At 39.7% G+C, this 13,646-nt stretch overlaps 1 protein-coding gene across 1 annotated transcript; it reads left to right on the top strand.

Moving 5' to 3' along the window:
- Positions 1–1,437: 1,437 nt before the first annotated feature.
- Positions 1,438–11,934, top strand: RB195_007654 (uncharacterized protein; the record flags this gene model as incomplete). The annotated part of the gene is made up of 11 exons (XM_064181401.1): positions 1,438–1,469; positions 1,552–1,720; positions 4,501–4,605; positions 5,851–5,973; positions 6,853–6,962; positions 7,061–7,144; positions 9,088–9,226; positions 9,313–9,397; positions 9,541–9,630; positions 11,682–11,752; positions 11,833–11,934. 11 exons carry the CDS (start codon positions 1,438–1,440, stop codon positions 11,932–11,934), a joined length of 1,110 nt encoding a protein of 369 aa, XP_064038192.1.
- Between the last annotated feature and the right edge of the window lie 1,712 nt (positions 11,935–13,646).

Here is a 13,646-nt window from a genome sequence, read left to right as displayed (position 1 = left end):
TGTATCAATCCACATAGGATCCAACAACGCGCTTTACTAGTATTCGTAATCGTTCAGGTATTTTTGAGGAACGAAGTTGAGTTGAGAAACGCGTGTTGGCCTATACAATGACTTGTGGGGATAAGCCGATGATCAAGTCAGTGTTTTTATCCTCTCAGACAAATCTGGTACCAACTTATCGACCCCGGAGGGAGGAGGGGCTTGGTTTGCACTAGGGCGGTTTCGACCCCTCGACCGTGTGGCTACAGCGGACCTCTAACCGACTCCGCCACACCCGCCCTACTTTAACATATGTGCTCTGAAATTGTTTGCTACTCTTCACGTGAACAACAATGATCCATGCTCTTGGATTTGTGCTTTGCCATTGAAAAAACATACGCTAGCTCCAGAAAAAGAAAAAGTTCAGAGTGTGGCGCTTGTGACTCCGAATATCTGTTGCAATGATTGAGTGCTATTGCAAAACATAGCATAACACATAACATATTTTCTTTTAAATGTCCACGCGGAAATTTCACCAAAGATCGGCTAAAGTGATATTCGCACATTTGGGTCAAAACCATTCCATTGCTCAGTCCACAGCCATAAAAGTCAAGAAAAAAACCTTGCAAAAATTGTTTCTACACGAACCACGTTGTGAGGAGGCTATGATTTCTATCGGTGAGCAAGGGAAAAATGCAGATTCTCTGTTATTGTCATAAACCATGTGTTTATCAGTTTAGTCTTCGTGTTCAAAATAAAATCTGAAGCAGACAGAACAAAATTTGTTTCTTTTTTCTCAAAGGTCAAGTCAATTTCTCAAAGTCGAATCCCGTCAAAGTTCAAAGCACAAGTTATTGCAGAGAACCACGACACTTCTGTGTGTTTTTTTAGGACTTTGTACGACTTTTCGGTGCCTTCTTTTTTTTTCTTTTTGTTTAGGTGCACGACTATATTAAATATAGTGTTAGATCTAGCGTTAAAAACATACCAATACTCCTTCTTAATAAAGGGTAAACGATAAAGTTTCTGGCGTTAATCATTCCGTTCAGGATGCGCCACCATGTTCACTTCAATTCAGAATCATTTGAGGTTTACGAACCGATAACGGACCCATAAAATAATTTGCGGGGGCTAGCCGATGTGTCACGTCAGTGTTTTTATCTTCCCAGACTAGTCCGGTACCAATTTATCGACCCCGGAGGGACGAACAGCTTGGTGAGCACTAGGGCGGATTCGAACCTCCTGTCGATCGTGCAGGAAACGGAACATCTAACCGCTACACCACACCCGCCCCACTCCTTAATACCAAAAAAAATCCCGATGATCCTAATGTGTTAAGTGCGATTAACGGCACATAAAACACGTCGTCGTGTCGACGGTTCTCGATGATCGCCGTGTGAACGCCACGCCCATTGCCGCACGCCCACGAAGGCCAACGCTTCGAATGGATCACTCGACATGCGACGACTGCTAGCTGTACTTGTTGTCGCGTAGGTTTCTCGTTTGCTGTCGATTCCTGATATTCGGAGGGGAATAATGATCCTCGTCCGCAATGATTGAATTATATTGCAGGTTCCCGCTGACGTCCGCTGGAAAAACACCTTTTTTTGATCTCACACGTTATAATGACTTCCCAGAATTCGAGAACTATATTCGAGGTGTGGCCAGAATGAATCCGGATCTCACAAGCTTACGTCTGATCGGTTTCAGTCGCGAGCACCGTCCCCTGTTGGGCTTGAAGGTAATCGGGTTTTTGTCTAGCTGAATGCTTCTGTATGACTTACGCAGGGTGAGGAAATTGAATTCAGCTGAAGTTTCCGTCAATGATCATCTTCACATCACTAGAAATGTTTTGTTGATCTTAAAGTGAGTTGAGTCAAAGATTGACTGTTGATCGATCGATTGCCCTTGCTATTACGAGTATGTGAACGCTGGATATTCTGAAATTTCCTTGCTCGTTTAAATTCGTGCATTCATTCAAGCTTTTTTTTACAATTCTCTTCCTTACACTGCTGGTGATCTCTTCTAGCCATGCTCTAGCTCAACTTTTTCCACCAAATTCCTATTCGTCTTCCGAGTTTTCTTTTCTTTTTCTCATTAATGATCCGTGAAAGCTGCCGCGTACTTTGCCGAGGTAAATCCATCGTAGCCGTCAGCATGATTGGCGGTCTCTTAAACGTGTCATAATTTGGGCGAAGAGAATGAAGCCAACTATTGAAAGCAGTGGTATTTCCCTTTCTTGTTGTAGCTCACTTATTTATTTGTTTATTTTTGACTATACTATAGAATCATGAGGGAATAATAAACTATGTTGTAGTCCTCTTAAATGAAACTTCTCCTAAAACAAACGAAGTAAACTAGTTACCTGCATTATTATCGCTAGCGACACCTCGTAGGTGTTTATACTCGCAAGCATCAAGCTATGTCGACTCGTATCCTAACTGTGGTGAAAATATTACTCTATTTCAAACAGCTACTGTTTCTGTTAAAACTTGAAATTGTTAAAAGTGCTTCTGGATAGGACTGATTCGCAGCATTCTCGTGCTTTGTGCGATTTGTAGTTTGGATTTTTTTCGAGTGTTACGCTATCATCAAGAAGTAGGCCCTGGGCGGCAAATCAGGATGATTTATTCGACCAAATCAATGCGATCCGGTGTGGTTCAGACCTAGTAATAGAGGACTGAACCACGCCGGATCTGTGGGCGAAGATTTTACATTGACCGGCTCATTTTCTCTGTCATTATCTCCAACATGGGCGGGTGTAGTACAGTCGGTTAGAGATTCCCCTGCCTGTACGATCGACCAGAGGACCAGAGATCGAATCCGCACCAGTGCTCACCAAGCCTTTCATCCCTCCGGTTTCGACAAATTGGTACCAGACTTGTCTGGGAGGATAAAACACTGACCTGACCCGTCGGCTAGCCCTCGCAAGTCATTGGATAGGCCAGTTACACGCTCGCGAACTTCAAACGATTCTGAATTGATGTGAACGTGGTGGCGCATCCCTAGCGGATTGGTTAACGCCAGAGACTTTAACCTTTATGCTTTATAAAATAGATTACACATTTCAATGTTCTATTTGTTCCTAACCGCGAACTATTGCTTTCATCCTTATGTGCGCTCCTAATGCAAAAAGTATGTCCAGTCGAAGTGCTTCGTAACAAATCGTAGTGTCCAGTTTTAATTACTATTATACAAAAACTTGAAATGTATACTAGAAGTTCAATCTTAAAGACAATGCGAAAAGTTACGGGAAACCTCTCGACGTTATGTTTCGTCAACGAAGACGGAGAAATCCGCAGAAAATCTGCCAGCGCTAAGAGATTTGTTCAATTTTGGAAGGAAATTAGAGTCATTCTAGAACCTTGTCGAAACTCTATCGATCAAGAACACGTCTCGGCCAATGAGAATCACTGCCTAAAAGTCATTCACACTGCAACTATCAGAAAAAATTGACGATAGTGGTTCCGAATCCAAGATTCCAGGAAAAAGCATCAGCAGCATCCGCTGTATTGGTTTATCCAATGAGGGAAAATTTCACACAATTAAGATTGGCGAATTGAAACCCGTGAGAAATGGATTCCCGCTCAAATTTTACCGGTAGATCACGACCTTACGCATTAATCGTATCTACATCACAAGGTTTCGCCCCATGAATTCAGCGAGTGTAAAGAGTTGTTTCGTCGGGTGCACTGATCCCTCCGGTGCATATAATGCGCCTGATATGCACATTCATAGGCAATATTCCCTGGTTTCGTCAGTGTTCGCTGTTCACGATGGGACCTAAATACAACTCGATTGTGATTGGTGTAAAATGATTGTAGGCGGGAATCGTCGCAAATCAGTGCATAGTTCTTCACTTTGCTCAAGATATGAAATGAGGAAGTTTCGTGTGAATTTTCTTCTTCCAACATCCGAACTTTTACTTATGGAGTTGTCCAGATATTTTTTTCTTCGTTATGTGTCGGTATCTATCGTTTGTGTAATGTTTCTTTCCCCAAACAACAAAAAATGTATCGAAAAGGTTGTAAAGCTTAAAAGGCAGACGGATCCTTCTGATTAAACTTGCAAAAACTGGTTCATGTCGATGCGCATTTTCGTGATGCGACCTTGCTAACAATATGTTCCGAAGGTGTACATAGTTTACACTTTTTCTCTTCGCCTCCCCTAATTACTCTTCATCTAATTAATCATTTTTCCTGATCTCACAGCGATGATCACTGATCAAGCGGATCAATCGTGAAATCAACCCTAGTGCGTCGTGCTTTGTGGCCGCAAAAGCGCACTTTTTTTTCCGAGTTACACAGATCTTGCATTCACCTAAATCGATTGTTTTGGTGGATTTTTTCCGATAGCAGCTCTTCTTTTGATCAATCAAGGAAAGATTTTTTTTGACAGGAAAAACATATAGATTTCTTGCCGAGGAAATAATAATTTTTCTTCTCTCTTTCACCCATAAATTTGGCTCGGCTAGACTCCGGAGAACGGTGACAATAATCCTTTAAATCGGCAACATTTCAGATTGGTCATCGTACAAATTACACGAAACCAGCCGTATGGCTTGATGGTGGTAATCATGCACGTGAATGGCCAGCATTTCACGTTGCAGTCTATTTTATCGAAGAGGTATGTGCTGCGCCTTGACTTTAGATACATATTTTACAGTTTTTTTTTGAAATATTCCTACCAGTTCCTAATTTTTCTTGTTTCCTGTTGCTGTTTCTTTTCCTTAATTCGAAGATCTCTAATCTCTCTCTATCCTGTTAAGTGTGGTAAATCGCTGATTTATCGATTAGCTATGGCTCGTGCAATCAAAGATGAGGTTGTGTAGCGAAATCCTTTAAAATTATTACATGCATAGCTAGGTAGGTACATATTCGTGCCCCGGCCAACTTTCTTCCCCGCGGATGTATCATCTCAGAAACTCGCGCTTTCTGCTTTATTTTCGAGTTAATGAAAGTAAACCCCATTTTTTTTCTTCGGTTTTCCCTCCCGCGCAATCGTTCTCTCGATAGATCCCAGAAAATCGATTTTCTTAAAGGCATCACCCCACGAATCTGAGGTGGTGCAGATTTCAGGTGGAGTATTCGTATACGGGATGGGAGACTACGGAGAGGGAGGTGATTACGTCCATTTCCTGCTAATCGCCGTAAAAAACGGCCCGGAAAATGCGGCGCCGCACAAGACTGGCGCGCTCCAATCGAACCTCTTGTACAAAATGGTGCGCCAAAACGAATGAAGCCGTATCTTCCGGGCCGTTTTTTACGGCAATCAGGAAGAAATGGACGGAATCACCCCCCTCTCCGTAGTCTCCCATCCTGTATACGAATACTCCACCTGAAATCTGCACCACCTCAGATTCATGGGGTGATGCCTTTAACCTAACTCTGCTTGAAAAAAAACATTGCACCACGTCTATCTAGCGTTGTTTCCCTAGCAATTAGTTTTATACATGCTATGAAAAATTTTCTTCTTTGATTTCATTACATTTCAAGTTCAGAACCGAGCAGTAAATTACGCCAAAATAACTGCCTGTTTCCGTGTAAAGTTAAGAGGAAAAACCTACCAAAATTAAAAGGAAGCTATCATTGTTTTTATGCCTCATAACCATTCATTTAGAACTAATTATCTTTTTTTTACTTCATCTTTTTAGCTTTCTGGTATATTTTTGCGTTTTGGACCATGTTGTGATTGGGAAGTGGAGTATTTTAGCCCTCTCCCCCTCGATGACGGCTATACAATACTTTATCGCTTATGTTACTTAAATATTCCATTGTGTAGTGACCATTTCCCTATTTACACCTTATTTAAGAGAACACATATAGAGTTTAGGCTTTACACCACAATCATAAGAAATTTAGATGATTTCAGCTTGTTCATAACTATGGCGTTGATGAAAAGGTCACCTCATATCTCGACTTATTGGATATTTACATTTTTCCTGTGCTTAATCCAGATGGTTTCATATTTTCACGTACCTCAAAGAAATCTGTGGTAAGTTGTTGAGAATCATCCGTTCATTTTTCTTTTCATCTCTTAACAAAGCGTAGTTAGGAAATTAATCTTCAATTCGTGCTTAAAACGGGTTCTCCGCGTTACATTTGTGTAGGGAATCTTCGAGACGATCCCCGTTTACTAGATTTTGTGTTATTTTGCAGTGTTGATAAGTATTGTGCAATTACACAACTACCGCCGTTCGTGATCGTTGACCTATCATTGATTTTCTAGCTGATCTGATCATTAGAGTGCAGCGATGGGTCATTTTTGATTGATTTTTACCAATAAAACTCAACAATTACTTTTTTCTTATACAAATATTTAATCATTAGATTAGTTGAGGATTAATTTCGTGCACGGAAAATATGGAAAATATCAATGAAAATAAAAACAAGTAAATAAATAAATAAAGGTGGCGTATTCGTATTGTTCTATTCCCTTTTGATTTTATCTAATTCTATGAGAGTCGGTGTTGGTTGCATTCATACGTTCCTCTACGTGTGTTTGTTTGTTGACTCAACTACGACGGTTCCAGTTTACAGTTTTGACCATGACCGTTGGTCAAACAGAACAACAACAAAACAAGGAGAAATCTTTTTGTGTGCTGTTTTCTCACAGATTATCTCGATACTGTCGGTGGCGTATTTCGAAGTATCTGTGGCGGGGGGAAAAACAAACCTCGAGAACTCGCTCTCATTATATATGGCATGGCAGAAAAGCGGAACGACGTACGACGCGTATCGTAAAACAAAAAAAAACGCCGACTTCAATCGAGTAACGCCATAACAATAGCACAATTGAGGGATTTAGGTGTATGCGGATAAGATTGTTTTTTTTTTTCTTCCTCTTCAAAGAATTAACTTTAACCGCTTACAGATTCGTCAATGGCGTAAAAATCGTGCGCCAACGAATTGTTCTGGTTGGACAGCTTTAGTGAAGAATATCTGTTGTGAAGGAGTGGATTTGAATAGGAACTATGATTTAGGGTAAGTCATTATCTGTAACAGATAAGAAATCCCCATTGAATATATGCAGTGAAATTCTGCAGTGAAAAGAAAAAAAAATGAAATCAACAATTTTTCAGATTTTCTCAACTAAACTATCCTTTCAATAATCCATGTTCAGACGAATTTCAAGGACCTTTTCCGTTTAGCGAACCGGAATCGAGGTATGGTAATGCTCTATCTCAGCAAATATTTGCCTATTTTGCAATATTCCTACTGTAATTCTACAAATGACATGAAAATTTATCGTTCAACGTTTGTGCTTCTTTTGTTTTTCCTTATTGTTCTCTCAACAGGATCAAGACATCATCAGAGCTTCTCACTGAATGATTACCGCTTGAAAGCGCTCGCTATTCGACGCGTATTTTTGTCGAATTTATCGAAAAAAGCGCCGAAAAGTTGCAAATTATCACTGTTCTCCTAGATTCGATTACAAACGTTGAAGGATACCTGTTTTCTCTTTCCATTTGCAAGTATGGGAATGGTCTATTTATTGATGACAAAGAATCTTCTCTGCTGAACCTTGTGACAGTTCACAGGTCTTTTTTTTTTGGAAACTTCCATAAAAGTCAAGAAACCGGATTCGTCAGCGGCCGAAAACCTGAATGTCTTGCCAACGAAAAATAATTAGCCTAACTTTTTGATCGAGAACATTCCTAAACATTTTCTCGGGGCTACTTCTGCTCAATGCTACCTGTTAAGAGCTTTAGGATCTGAAAAGAAAATTTTTTCGCTTAAACTCTGCTCACAAGGCTCGTATAACTCGTAGATCAAGGATCATATGGCCATTTTTCCTTTTTCTCTGCTTTTTTTCGCCTGCCAAAAATTGTTGTTGTTCGACTGCCGCGTATACGTGAATGGCAATTTTCTAAATTCTCTAAAAACATTTTTTCCGAGGTTGGTCTCGAATTATTACTAAGTTATCTGAGGTGGCGAAATTCCTATCAATCTTGTGTCGTGAATCCACTCTGCACAGTTACTGTAATGACATTGTAGAATACAGTACTCCTTGGATGATATTAAAGTTGTTTAATACAGCATACTGCTAATCTGAATTGTTATAGTGGCTTCCTGAGTTATTCTTGAAATTCTGTACTTAGACCCGAAATTACATTACAATTAAATCTAAAAATTACAATTACATTCCAATTATACTTACGTTTATACAGAGAACGTATTTTATTTCGATAAATAACTTTAAAATAACTTTTCTCATCGAACGTAGGTGTATTTTTCTTATTTAAACAAGATGGAGAATTTTAAGAACTTAGGCCATGAGAGAAGGATGAGAAAAAAGGGAGAGGATGAGAATAAATCAAATTCGGGCGGAACCTTGACAGAACTATAGCATGTATTAGTATTACGGTGCGCTACAAAATACAAAAAACAAAATGTATGAAGAGATTGAACAACACACGGTGATAATAAATTCATCAAAGAAACATTATGCATCAAATAAGCACTTTTTTCTTTCGTTTTCATAAACATTGCGGCATAGAATATTGTCGTATATAACAAAAAATTAGTCGCCATTCCTTGCCTGCATCCTCAGCATCACGAACATCTTCACCTTGATCCAGTTTTTGTTATGCGGAATATATCCACAAGTATCCCACAAAAAACCATTCGATACTCTTGAAAACACATAGAACGCAAACACGATACGGTTCTTCTGTCTCTGATTAATATTATTAATATAATAATAATTATTATAATATTGATAACATTGAACATTAAATATTAATAATATAAAACATGAATAATAATTATAATTATCATAAGAAGATTAGGGAACAGAGTTCAGGTCAAATCCCTGTTTTATATCAGCTGGGGACGATGCGGTTCAAAGCGCAAATCAATCGGAAAACCAAAATCTCTCGGCTGAAGGGAATTCCCCCGAGATTTCTGAGCACATGAGACGAAACAGTGCTTTTTTTCTTTTTCAAGGCTTCGTAAACATTTTTTTAATGCCAATAACGTCCAGCAACGTCCAGCTATGAACTTATTCAAATTTCTTTTTTCGCAAATCTTCGCCGACATCTGTGTTTGATTTGAGAATTTACGTCTTTCCAACCTTCCAATCATCTGCTAAACGGAAAATTTTCAGAGCAGTACGTGACTTTGTACTGTCACGTGAGATCTACGGACGATTGCATGCGTTGGTTTCTATGCATACTCATGGACAACTATGGATTCTCCCCTATAATCATCATAAACGTACTTATCCGGAAGATTTTAGAGAACTTGTAAGTCTTCCTACTTTTGTGGATACACTCACAATGCTAAAATTTCGTTATCTATCTCGGATGAACAGCAACGAATGGACATTTAGGAACGTCTTGCAGCAAAAGCCGCTGATAAGGTGTACTCTTATCGAGAAACCAAGTACCGTATCGGAACCGCAGCGGATATGTTAGGTAGGTGAGAAGACAGAACAGTTTCTTTCCGTCAAATTACACTTTCGAAGGATAACGGGTCAAGAAGTGGTAATACAGCCTATCAAGGTCATCTTTTTTTTTTCTTCTCTGTTCGAAAGATGTTTCCCGCAACAATTTTACAGGAACGGCAACCGGTGGTGCAACCGATTGGATAAAAAAGAATACGCCAACAAAATATGTGTACGTATTGGAACTTCCACCAGATATGTCCAGTAAGTTTTCTTTTTTTTTTCTCTCTCTCTCTCTCTCTCTCTCTCTCTTCAGGGGTTTGTGAATGAAATTTTCGCGAAACAAGCGAAACGAGACGATGACTTCTTTTCTGCTCACTCATTCCCAATGCATGCAATGCGTTCGCCTTTTTTCCAAGCACATTCCATGTATAACTATCATGTTGTATCTTTTTTTTTTCTCTGTTCATGATTTAAATCGCGTAATCCTCGGTGAAAACGTGCGCTGACCTCTCTCCAAGGAGCGCCGCGACAAGTTCTACACAGCCCGTTTCGGCTTGTTTTTCATGTCTCTTCATTCTTCTCTCATAAGAGTGCATGAATAGAATCGAGAAGTCTCAGCATGGTCCTTTTCTATTGCTTTTTCCGTTTGATTTGCTCTTGAAGTGCCTCTAACATCTAAAAGCATACGGATCTGATTCTCCTCCCACTTTCTTGTGTAATAATGTATGATTGGCATCATAGTCAAAATACGAAGAAAATCCTTTCGTTCTAATTTCTAATGCCGGGGTATTCCTCCAAAGACTACTAACTGGATTTCTGCCACAATTTCCGGGTAGTTGTGCTTAGAAGGCGGCCTTCTACGACGAATTTTGGGATTTTGCTATGCCTATGACTACAAAAAAAGGGACCACGACTACTATTCATCCTCAAATACACCAGAAAATGCCAATAGAGATATACCAATTCAATCCTTCCAAACTAAAATCTTGGCGGCACCCTAATAGCAAAATAAACGATCCAGATAGAATTGGAAGCTGGGAAAGGATTTTGTGAAAACTGAATAATCTCATTTTTCCTTTATTATACAAAAAGGAATGAAAACTGTGAAAAACAAGATAAGAAGTTCCCAGGCACTTGTGGTGCTCTGCGGATAGGAGTCACAGTACCCCATTCAGCGGCAATAAAGTCATCTCAATACAACACCTTTCACGCCGACAGCAAATACTCTAAGAATAGCTGCTAAGAAATTGTTGGTTTAATTTTAGAAAACAAATTTGAAATTCCAGCGAAATATTTACACCATCCAAATTGTCTATATGCGAACCTCACTTTTAACTCAAGATGTTTTCATTAATTATCCTGCAAAAATTTAAAAATTTATATGAGAAATACGTTGGGTGAGTCGGGTCAAAACAAAATTGAAGGCATCACTCCACGAATATGAGGTGGTGCAGATTTCAGGTGGAGTATTCGTATACAAGATGGGAGACTATGGAGAGGGAGGTGATTCCGTCCATTTCTTCCTAATTGCCGGAAGATACGGCTTCGGGCGTTCCGGCGCACTATTTTCTACAAGAGGTTCGATTGGAGCGCGCCAGCCTTGTGCACGCACCGCATCTTCCGGGCCATTTTTTACGGCAATTAGGAAGAAATGGACGGAGTCACACCCCTTTCCATAATCTACTATCCCGTACACGAGTACTCCACCTGAAATCTGTACCACCTCAGATTCGTGGGGTGATGCCTTTAGGTTTCAATGCTCCGACTAAGCTACTTATTTACTTCCAGAAATTAGCGCTCTAGTCCCAAATACACATTACCTGAGCAGTGAAGAGTTGCTGAATACAACAAAGAAACCTGTACTTACTTTTTTTGCTCAAGGATTCCGTTAACAGCTTTCTTGTAAAGATTTTACATGCTGCTGCATCGGGTTTCATATCGTTTTGACCCGTCTATGCTACCGAATAATATCCTAAGAGAGTCCACGCGAAAAGAAATTACTCTCGCGATGGATCTGACTCTTTGAGGCTTAGACTCTGTCCGTTTCACGTCCATTTCTTCTGGCTGACTCTCCTACCTTTTCACGTTCCTTTGTATCAGTCCACTACCACTTCCACATAAATTTTCTCGAAGAGATTTTTAGCATTTTGGATTTTTTCTCACTCCAACTATTTCCTGCTTCCGACCTCTGGATCTTGCGATAGAAATAGTAAGATAAAGTAATAACATAATAATAGAAACTGAAATAGAAATGTTCTGTTCGTTTTGAATTCTGATACATTCGTTCATCTGGAAAAAAAAAACCTTTTCAGCTTGGTTTGCATTCCAAATCAAACCGCATTGGCTCATTCCAATTGGCAAAGAAACATGGATGGGTATAAAGGTAAAATCCATCTATTCAAAGAAGAATCTACTTCTCCTGTCTTAAACATCGTATCAAATTAGTAACATATGTGATTGCAGGTGATTCTCGATCAAGTGATCGAAGAAACTATAAATGAACCGAGACGGCGCGCTGCCGTCGCTGCTGCTGCGGCCGCTGCAGCTGTCCGGCTTGTACACTAGATCTCATCATTGTGTTAGGGGTTATTTTAAGAATGTGCCATTGTGCTTGTAGTACAGCAGCTAGTAGCATCTACCGTATGTTTTCTACGGAAATCACAGCTATTTCGTTCATTGATATTGTCTCTCTCTCTCTCTCGCTTTTTCATTTCATTTCGAATTTTCCAATGACGAAACAGCTGAGCTTAGATACGTCCAATTTCTCAGGACTAACGTAGAGCTAGTTTCTTCAACGTTGTTTAGGGATTACGTAAACGCTCCTATAAAGAGGCTCCTTGTAGCGCAGCGTGTAACGCTTGAAAAATCTCTCCACTGATAACTATGCTGTTCTCCTACGATTTTCTAAGCCGTCAAGGGAATCAAGCAAGAACCGGTTCCTCGTTGACGAACAATTGCGGATGATCTTAATAGCTTCAACAAAGGGACGGTTGTGTTGCAAGCCGAGCGGATACACGGGGTCGAGTAAGCAGCTGTGTTTCATATATGGTGGAGCAATTGCGCAGCATTCTATGTTCACTACAGCTTCCAGTTACCATTTTGAGTTCAGAACACTTATTCTACGATTTTGAAGCTGTAATGAAATGAAAGCTGGTTGGAAGGAAAAATTTCGTAAGACCAACTTGTTTCTGGAATTTTCTGTGTAGAAACGAAGGCGTGTTCAAGAGATTTTTCTGTATTTGTGATGTACTTCAGCACGTAGTCACGTGTTAACAAACTGAAAAAATAGGGATTTCCTTAAGAACAAGGTAAGATGAAAACGTTCACATACGCGGAACCTCTCCCTTACTTCTTTTCTGACCGTTTGAATAGGTAAATAGGCTTAATCTCTTCAAAGTCCTAATTCCATGCAAATTATGTCTGTGCCGGCTTCACATCTACATACATACTGCACTATTCTTGAAATTTCTTATTTTTTCTTCACACCAGCTCCGCTCCAAGAAGGATTTGAAACGTACTGTGAACGTAGCTCAACTTTCAAAATCCATATTGGTCAAAACTATTCAAAATGGTCATGAAACGATGTGAATAACCGAATTTGTTTTTGTTTTTATTTGGTCCAAGCGACCACAAAACCGTTTTTGTTTCTTTCTGTCCACATACATAATCATGAGTTTCAAATGTAGGGAATTTTTTGATGGGTTCCTGTTTTTCAGTAGGTCTGTATTTGGTTACTATCATCAATAGCTCAAATTTTTTTGTTGCGCTTATGTGAACACCCGTTGAACTTAGAACACTCCTCTATATACTTCTTCTGTGGAAAAATATATGTTTTCTGGGAAGAATACTGATTTCTAGCAACATATACCATCATCAGTCTGTTATGGTGCGACGAAATCGCTCCGGCACAGCCGTTTCGCATCCTAGACCCGTTCTCATGACACCTTTTGTCCTGTAGTACAATCTCTAGGTGTTAAATCGATGTAACGTCGTCGAACTTTACCTGCTAAGAAAAAAATTCTTCGTTGGATAGGGTACACATTTAGGGGAAGAATATGTGACCGCGGATATTACGCTGTAACAAACCAAAACGGGTTCCGCCTCTTTCCTGTGTAACCTGTTGTTCTTCTGCTTTGTTTGTATATGGAAATAAACGATTCGATGCATAATTAATCGTTACCACCATAGTTACACCCTTAAGATATAACTAGTTCCTCGATCTACACCTACGGAAACGAAAAGATCTTCAACTGCTATTCCAATTTCTTAAGAAGGAG

Source organism: Necator americanus, chromosome I (assembly GCF_031761385.1).
Source record: "Necator americanus strain Aroian chromosome I, whole genome shotgun sequence".
NCBI classification, from domain to species: Eukaryota; Metazoa; Nematoda; class Chromadorea; order Rhabditida; family Ancylostomatidae; genus Necator; species Necator americanus.
The sequence above is the reverse complement of the archived record's forward strand: the minus strand, read 5'-3'. Positions and strand labels throughout refer to the sequence as shown.